Source organism: Carlito syrichta, unplaced genomic scaffold, assembly GCF_000164805.1.
Source record: "Carlito syrichta isolate Samal-C Ts95f unplaced genomic scaffold, Tarsius_syrichta-2.0.1 Scaffold123576, whole genome shotgun sequence".
In the NCBI taxonomy this organism is placed as follows: Eukaryota; Metazoa; Chordata; class Mammalia; order Primates; family Tarsiidae; genus Carlito; species Carlito syrichta.
In genome coordinates this window covers 111,642-121,303 of record NW_007067672.1, presented here as the reverse complement: position 1 = coordinate 121,303, position 9,662 = coordinate 111,642, and the positions used below count along the sequence as shown (strand labels likewise).

The following is a 9,662-nucleotide window of genomic DNA, read 5'->3' as shown; positions in this document are numbered from 1 at the left end:
CAATTTTTTTTTTTTTTTTTTACGTTTAAGAATGCAGTGCCACACTCACAGCCACCCCAGCGTCGACCTGTTGGGCTCAGGGGATCCTTCCGCCTCAGCCTTCCAAGTAGCTGGAACTACAGGCACACGCTACCATGCCTGGCTAATTTTTTATTTATGGTACAGACGAGGTCTCATCAAATTGCCCGGGCTGGTCTCCAACCCGCGGGCTCAGGCAATTCACTCACCTCAGCCTCCCAAAGTGCTGGGATTACAGGCTCAGACGTTGAGCCCAATCCGAGTTCTGTCGATTTGTGCTTCAAGTATTTTAAAGTTGTTTTGATGGGTGCATTCAGGTTTAGAATTGTCAAATCTTCTTGATGAATCGATCCTTTTACTATGATGAAATGCCTTTTTTTATCTCTAGCAAAACTTTTTGTTTTGCAGTTTACCTCTACTTTGTTTGATACTAGTCTGGCAATTAGCTTTCTTATACCTAGTGCCTTGCATGGCATATCTTTTCCCACCTTCTATTTCCAACCTGTCTATGTACTTTTATTTGTCAGTGTTTCATAAACAGCATATAATTGGGTCTTGTCTTTTTATTTAGTCTGACAATTTCTGCATTTTAATTGAAATTTTCGGCTCATTTATATTTAATGTTAATTGATACAAGTACATTTAAGCTTTCTATCTTGGTATTTGGTTTTTATTTATCTCATTTGCATTTTGTTCTCTGTTCCTCCTTTCTTGAATTCTTTTGAGTAGACTCAGTATTATTTTAGAGGTTGCCTTAAAAATTACAATATGTATCTTTATGTCATCACAGTCTATTTTAAAATGCTATATAAGGCCGAGCTCGGTGGCTCAGCCTGTAATCCCAGCACTTTGGAAGGCCGAGGCAAATGGATTGCCTGAGCCTGCAGGTTCAAGACTAGTCTGGGCAACTTGGCGAGGCCTCGTCTCTACAATAAATCAAAAATGAGTTGGGCGCGGTAGCGTGCACCTGTAGTTCCGGGTACTTGGAAAGCTGAGGCAGAAGGTTTTTCCAGAGCCCAGTTGGACAACACTGGGGTAGCCGTGAGTGTGCCACTGCATTCCAGCCTGAGCGATGGAGTGAGACTCCAACTCAAAAAAATACATAAATAAGTAAAATAAAATGCTATATAATATTTCAGGGACAGTGTAAGGACCTTATAATAGTATAATTCCATTTACTACCCCTCCCAACCTCTGTACTTTTGATGTCTTATATTTACTTCTATCTATGCTATAAATCTTTTCCAAAAAAAAAATCTTTTTGAAGAATTCAAAGTTATTTATAAGCTACATATAGAACTACTTAAAATAAACTATGTAAAATAAAAATAATTTTGAAAAATATTTATCCTGGGCCAGGCATGGTGGTTCACACCTATGATCTTGACACTTTGGGAGGAAAAGGCAGTAGGATTGCTTGATCCCAATAGTTCAAGATCAGCTTAAGCAACATAGTGAGACCTCATCTCTACAAAAAATATTTTAAAAATTAGTCACTTATGGTGATGTATGCCTGTAGTCCCAGCTACTTGGGAGGCCGAGGCAGTAGGTCTACTTGAACCCAGCAGGTAGAGGTTGTAGTGGCCATAAGTCACCCTGTTGCCCAGGCTGGAGTACAGTGGCATGTTTATGGTCACCACAGCCTCCACCTGCTGGCTCAGGCAATCTTCCCACCTCAGCCTTCTGAGTAGCTAGAACTACAGACATATGCTATCATACCTGGTTAATTTTTTAAAAAACTTATTGTAAAGATGAAGTCTCACCAGTTTGCTCAGGCTGGTCTCGAACCCCTGAACTCAGACAATCCTCTTGCCTCTGCCTCGCTAAGTGTGGGATTACAGGTGTGAGCTACCACGCTCAGCTAAAAAAATTTTTATTTTTTATTTTTTTATTTTTTTTGAATTGGAGTCTCACTCAGTCGCCCAGACTGGAGTGCAATGGCCGCTCCCGGCCACCGCAGCCTCGCCTGCTGGGCTCCGGCGATCCTTCTGCCTCGGCCTTCCAAGTAGCTGGAATTACAGGCATGCGCTACCATACCCGGCTCATTTTTGATTTATCATAGAGATGAGGTCTCGCTGCCCAGGCGGGTCTCGAACCCACGGGCTCAGACAGTCCACTCACCTCAGCCTACCAAAGGTGCGGGATTACAGGCTGAACCACCGAGCCCAGCTAAAAAATTTTTTTTACCCCAATATTTACGCATTCTGGTATTCTTTGTTCCTTCCTGAAGATCCAAGGTTTTATGTGGTATCATTTTCTTTAGCCTGAAGAATGTCTTTTTATTTTGTTTTGTTTTAATTTTTAAGAATGTCTTTTAACATTCCTAGTATTGCAAGTCTACTAAGACAAATTCCTTCAGATTTTGTATATCTGAAAATGTCTTTATTTTGCCTTACTTTTTTTTTTGAGTTGGAGTCTCGCTCTGTCGCCCAGACTGGAGTGCAGTGGCCGCTCCCGGCCACCGCAGTCTCAACCTACTGGGCTCCGGCGATCCTTCTGCCTCAGCCTTCCGAGTAGCCGGAATTACAGGTGCGCACTACCACACCCGGCTAATTTTTTGATTTACTGTAGAGATGAGGTCTCGCCTAGCCCAGGCGGGTCTCGAACCCGCGGGCTCAGGAAATCCACTCACCTCAGCCTCCCAAAGGCGCGGGATTACAGGCTGAGCCACCGAGCCCGGCTTGTCTTACTTTTTGAAAGACAATTTTTTACATATAGAATTCACTATTCTCCAAGTGTTTCAACACTTTAAGGATGTTATTCCAGGCTGGGAGCAATGGCTCATGCCTATAATCCCAGCAATTTGGGATGCCAAAGTGGGAGGATAGCTGAGGCTAGGAGTTTGAGATTGGCCCAGGAAACATAATAAGACCCTGTCTCTCTCTAAAAAACAACAACAACAACAAAAGCACTGTGTGGTGGTGTATATTTGTAGTCCTAGCTATTTGGGAGGCTGCGGTGGGAGGATTGCTTGAGTCCAGGAGTTCAAGACTGCTAAGACTGTACCATTGCACTCCAGCCTGGGTGACAGAGTGAGATTCCATCTCTTTATTAAAAGAAAGAAAGAAAGAAAGAAAGAAAACTAGGTGACAGAGTGAGATTCCATCTCTTTATTTAAAAAAAAAAGGAAAGAAAAATGTTATTCCTTCGTGTTCTGGCCTCCACTGTTTCTGATAAAAAGTCGACTGTATTTTTTTTCATTGTTCCTTTTCATGCATGTGTCTTTTTTCCTCCATGGCTTTCAATATTTTCTTTTTATCTTTAGTTTCCATTATTTTAATTTTAAATTATGTAATGTGTGGTTTTCTTTACATTTAACCCATTGGGGGCTTGTTGAACTTTCTAAATATGTAGATTCACGTCTTTAACCAATTTTGGAAAGTTCTCTGCCATTATACCTTCCAATATTTATTTTACCTCATTGTCTCTCCTCTGCTGTGAGAGGCCAAATATACATAGGTTAGTCTATCTGATATTATCCCATAGATTTTTGGATTTTTGTGGGGGGTCCTTTTTTTTCTCTTTGTATCTCATCTTAGACATTTTCTATTGACCTGTTATCCGGTTCATGGGTTCTTTCCTATGGTGAATCTTGTCTGCTATGAAGCTGATCTAATGGTGGGTTCTTTAGTTTTGATATGGTATTTGTTTTTATCTCTTCTAATCTATTTGATCCCTTTCTGTAGTTTTCACAACTCTACTGAAATTCGCCACCTCTTAAAATATATCTATTTATCCAAACATGTTAGTATTTTTACCATAGTTTCTAAAAAGTTTCTTCTGATAGTTCCAATATCTGGGCCATCCCTATGACTGCTTACTCTCTTAGTCACAGGTCACATTTGCTTGCTTCTTCTTAGATCTCATAATTTTAAATTATTATTGTATGCTAGATATTTTATATAAAATAACAGTAGAGATTGAAGTAAATCTTTGCTTCCTGAAAAGGACACATCACTTCTTAAGTCACTCAAGTTGGGATCAAAGTCAATTTGATCTGTAACTGGGCTGGGTACAAACTTCATTGCAACCTTTGTTTGATTTAGTTTACTACTGGTTTGAAATGTTTTGTGAATGGGATGAGAAGTTTTCCTTCTGTGGGGACTAGAGCTTGAGAACTGCACAACTGCAGGATTTCTTGGAGCTTCACAGCCTAGCTGTCAGCTTTTCAGACCATAGGAGATCTCCCTCTGTTTCAGAGCAGCTGCCAGCTTTTGGGGTTGCTGACAATTTCACTTTAAAGTTCACCTCTAGTTCCACGCCACCTTTCTGCTCCTTGACTTCTCTCCTATCAGAAGGTCTATAAGGGTTTCTCTTAGTTTTTCTGCCCTACTCGAGCCCTTGGCAGTTCAAGATCTGAAAATATCTTGGTGCCACTTTAATATAGAAGAAAGGTGCAGGCGACATTATGTTGCCTTGCAAGGGGATGTGGCCTGTAAACTTGGCTCCCCTATCATGTGGCATGAGACCTGGGACCCTAAACCACAAGACCACATGGAGACTATTCAGCACCTGTTAGTGACAACCCAACAGAGGTTCTCTCCAAAGTTTTCTTGGTCTTCCAGGCAGAGAACATCTCAGGTGGCCACAGAAAGTCAGCCTAGAATTCCTAGAGCACACATGATTCTCTGCTGACTCGGAGGGTGATGAAACTAATTAATACAGCAAACGGAAAGTGGGATTTGATTTTATCTTTAATGGAGACTACTCAAATTTTTTTTTTTTTTTTTTTGAGTTGGAGTCTCACTCTGTTGCCCAGACTGGAGTGCAGTGGCCGCTCCTGGCCACCACAGCCTCAACCTGCTGGGCTCCGGCAATCCTTCTGCCTCAGCCTTCCGAGTAGCCGTAATTACAGGCGCGCACTACCACGCCCAGCTGATTTTTGATTTAGTGTAGAGATGAGGTCTCGCCAAGTTGCCCAGGCGGGTCTCGAACCCGCGGGCTCAGGCAATCCACTCACCTCAGCCTCTCAAAGGCACGGGATTACAGGCTGAGCCACCGAGCCCAGCTGACATACTCAAATATTAACAAATGGTTGCTCCTTTGCTGTACAGTAAAGACAGACCAGGTTAGGCTCAAAGACTTATACAAACAAGAGCTTATTTCTTATTCATACAACTTGTCCGTCATGGGCCACCTGAGGTCCTGCTCCAATTCTTCCACTTTCTGTAATTCAGGAGTGTAGCCCAACTTACATCTAGAACACTGATAGTTGTCATGGCAAAGGAAGAAGAGAAAATGGGAACCATGTGTTGACTCCTAAATTTTCTAGCCAGCAGCGACACACGTCATTTCCATTCACATGCCCTTGGAGAATGGCACTTGGTAAATGGTATAACATTTAGTAAAACTATCTGTGACCTTTCTAATGGCAAATATTTTTTTCCTCCCCTTGTACCTGCCAAATACATTCAGCCATTTACCACTGGTGACAATCTGAATTTCTCCAACCAGCTCATTAGCCACAAGCTCATTAGGGATATTATTTGCCTTACAAGTTATCACAAGTGACAGTTTTACCAAATATTACACCATTTACCAAATGCCATTCTTCATTCTCCAATAAACATTTCCTCACTGCTTGCCCTGGCTCCTCTGAAGCAGTGTCACATGTTTTAGGATGTGTTAGCCAACCAGGACAGCAGGCTAAAAGTCCAGGATTTTGTGATCCTCTCTATCTCAGGTCTTGATATGGCTCCTCTTTATCTGGGAGACCAGTGAACTAAGAAGTCAAGTCTATTTGTCACTCCACAAATGTGCTATGTAATGGTGGGACAAGGACACACCAACCACAACAAACACTCCATTTGGAAGGGAGAAGAATGGCAGTGACATGGCAGTCACTGGCCTACAGCAACTCTAAATTTGCCCTGGGTAGGTGCTAAGGTTGACTTTTTCTAGGGCTGGTAAGGGTCCTGGATTAGTCCCTGAATCAGTTCCTTGGGAGTATCTTCCTAGTCCGTTGTTCTCTATGACCTTTTGCTCCACTTCCTGGGACTTCCTTTTCCATTTTCCTTCTTGGCTACATGTGGGAGGACATTGAATATTTTGCTTTCCTTGGGAAGTGAGCCTATATCCCAGACTGTTTCTCACCTACCAAAGACTTAGAGCCCAAAGTTTGCTTTAAGTTTCAGAAAATCACAACCTCTTTTAGCCCAGTGAATGGTTCTTTGGAAAGTGTAACTCTCAGAAATATAATCAGTTTCTTACCCATTTGAGTTCAGTCAGCTCCATGTGCTAAAAGACACATCCACAGTTCATTGAGAGATGTATCCTCCATCTAGACTTCACTGCAGTTACCTTAAGTTTATCAGGAGTCTATGGGAAAGTCACAAATTTTTCCTCTTTTTTCCAGAGCTATGTTTCCCAACTGTGAGAATTTCCGAGTTCCACCTTAATTCTTTCTGATCTGTTAGCAGTATGCATTAAGACCATACTTTTGATTTGTGGATTTTAATGGGCTTTTATTGTTCATAGGCATTCTCATATTTTTCTTTTATTTGACTGGAGAAGAGAATTATTGATATATGCAAATGCACAAGACTTTAACTTCCAGGAATCTTATTATTCCCTTTCATTCCTACTTGTACACAGGCCAGTGCTTTTCTGGGTTTGTTTCTTTCTCACAGCACCTTGTCACAGGTAGACAACAGCAGTTAAAGAATGTTTAGCATTCTGTTGGCCAACCTTTGCCTAAAGCCACAAGCTCATTAGGGTTATTATTTGCCTTACAAGTTATCACAAGTGACAGTTTTACCAAATATTACACCATTTACCAAATGCCATTCTTCATTCTCCAATAAACATTTCCTCACTGCTTGCCCTGGCTCCTCTGAAGCAGTGTCACATGTTTTAGGATATGTTAGAGCAGTCTTTTTTTTTTTTTTTTTGAGTTGGAGTCTCATTCCATCGCCCAGGCTGGAGTGCAGTGGCACACATGCTCACGGCCACCCCAGCGTACCCACTGGGCTCTGGCGATCCTTCCACCTCAGCCTTCCAAGTAGCCGGAACTACAGGTGTGCACTCCGTGCCCAGCTAATTTTTGATTTATTGTAGAGACGAGATCTTGCCAAGTTGTCCAGGCTGGTCTCCAACCCGTGGGCTCAGACAATCCACTTGTCTCGGCCTCCCAAAGTGCTGGGACTACAGGCTGAGCCATCGAGCCTGGCCAGAGCAGTCTTTTATGGCACAGTTCCTGGAGTTATCGATAGATCAGGTTATGCTACAATAATAAGTCATCCCCAAATTTTACTGCCTTACAGCAAGAATAATTCATTTCTCATCCTCACTCCATTCCATACCAATTTGGTCCACCATTTATAAAACAAGATGATAGCGCAGCCCAAAACGTTTGCCAGCTGTTATAATGAGAGAAAGGAGATCAAGAGGAATCATGTGCAGTTTCTCAAAGTCTCAGTTTAGGAGTAACCCATCACCTTTACACACATTCCATCCACAAGTCACATGACCAAGTCTGACATCTACAGGGTAGGGAAACTCCATGTTCCCCGCTGCGGAACCACAGACAACAATACTCTCTTCCATACTTGCCTATACCTGTCTGTATATTCCTTAGGATATTCTGCATAGACAATCATGTCATCTGCAAATAGAAACAGTTTCATTTTTAACCAGAGGATATCACAAAGAAGCATCTTTAAAAAGTCTTTTCTTTTTTTTTTTTTGAGTTGGAGTCTCACTCTGTCACCCAGACTGGAGTGCAGTGGCCCCTCCCGGCCACCGCAGCCTCCACCTGCTGGGCTCCGGCGAGCCTTCCACCTCAGCCTTCCAAGTAGCTGGAATTACAGGCATGCGCTACCATGCCCGGCTGATTTTTCAGTTTATTGTAGAGATGAGGTCTCGCTGCCCAGGCGGGTCTCAAACCCGCGGGCTCAGGCAATCCCCTCACCTCAGCCTCCCAAAGGCGCGGGATTACAGGCTGAGCCACCGAGCCTGGCTAAAAAAGTCTTAAGGAGAAGAAAGAATTTCTGCAGTGAGAAATTCTTGAGTTGAATGCACAGCTGATAAGAAATGTTTTTTATTTGCATTTTATAAAACTTTTTGGAAACTACCTAATGAGACAAAGATATGATGGTTATTGTGAAGAAAGATGCCTCAGTGGCATGTCTTGGACCTCATAGTGCAGAATGGTTGTGTCTTTTTTGTGTGTGTGTCTTTTGCGTATGTGTCTTTTGTGTGTGCGGCTCTGAGGTCTGATCCTGTCTTTTGTACACTCCCTGGGCAAGTCCCAGTTCTCTGGGTCTCAGGTGTCCATCTACCAAATTGTGGCTTTATACATGATTTCTTTCATTTCTTCCAAACCCATTTATATAAGCTTAAAGTTTCTTTTAAAAATTGTTATTCTTTGAAAATGTTACTAAATGTTTCAGAATATAACACAGAATTGCCTTTTTGCTTTTTGAGCTTCAAACAAGAAGGCATTTACATGAAACAAACATTTTTAAGAGTGTATTTGATCTTGCTGCCTTTGCACCATGTGCTATTCCAGTCCTCTGTTTGGAACATAAAAATCATTTCCACAGCAACTAATTACAGTATAAGTCACAAATGTTGGATTACTACTGCTGTTGAGGAATTAGAAGCAATCATTATGCAAATATTAAAAGCTTCTTAGTTTTGAAGTTCTCCCAAGGACTAATACAAGCTAGTAAAATGCAGGAAAGACAAGTACAATATCCAATGTAGACCTGAACTTTTCAAGTTGGCTTTATGAGTGATCAACTTCACAAATCTGTTTGACACCTTTGTCAAACATCAGTTGAGCGTTTTTGTGTGGGTCTATTTCCGGCTTCTCTTTTCTGTTCCATTGATCGAGTACTTATTCCTCTGTTGACATCACTTTCTTGATTACTACATATTAAGTTTGCTTTTGTTTTTTTGAGTCAGGGTCTCACTCTGTCATCTGGGCTGGAGTGCAGTGGCCCGACCACAATTTGCCGCAGCCTTGACCTCCTGGACTCAGGTGATCCCTCTATCAAGGCCTCCCAAGTAGCTGGGATTAGAGACATACACCACACCACCATGCTTGACTAATTTTTTCATTTTTTTGTAGAGACGAGGTCTCACTATGTTGCCTAGACTGGTCTGAAGCAGTCTTCCTGCCTTAGCTTCCTGGAGTGCTAGAATTATAGGAGTGAACCACCACACTCAGCCTTAAGTCTTAGTACCAAGTAAAGTAGTTTCTCCCATTTTATTCTTCTTCGAGGTTACTTTAGTTATTCTAAGGCCTGTGCCATTGCATATATATTTTAGAATGCACTTGTACACGTCTACAAAAATCTTATAAACCTATAATCAGCTTAGGGATAACTGACATCATTTATATGTTGGGTCTTCTATATTATGAATACAGCATGTCTCTCCATTTACTAAATCTTTGATTTCCTTCATCAGCATTTTGTACTTCTAGTCATACAGATTTTGCATATATTTTGTTAACTGAATATTTAAGTATTATATTATCTTTGCAGTGATTATTAATAATGTTGGTTTTAATTTTGGTTTCTGCATGTCCATTGTCAGTTTATAGAAATATGATTGATTTTTGTGTGTAGATTTTGGGTTTTGTGACCTTGTCAAACTCATTGTTTTTTGTTTTGTTTTTTTTTTTTTTAGTTGGAGTC

General features: G+C 41.4%; 1 protein-coding gene across 1 annotated transcript in view; it reads right to left on the bottom strand.

Annotated features, from left to right (window-relative positions):
- The window catches only part of POLN (DNA polymerase nu), a 141,195-nt gene that overhangs the window by 50,394 nt on the left and 81,139 nt on the right, over positions 1–9,662 (bottom strand). Inside the window, 1 exon segment of the mRNA XM_021707722.1 lies at positions 6,017–6,019. Within this exon segment, the coding sequence (XP_021563397.1) occupies positions 6,017–6,019 (3 nt within the window).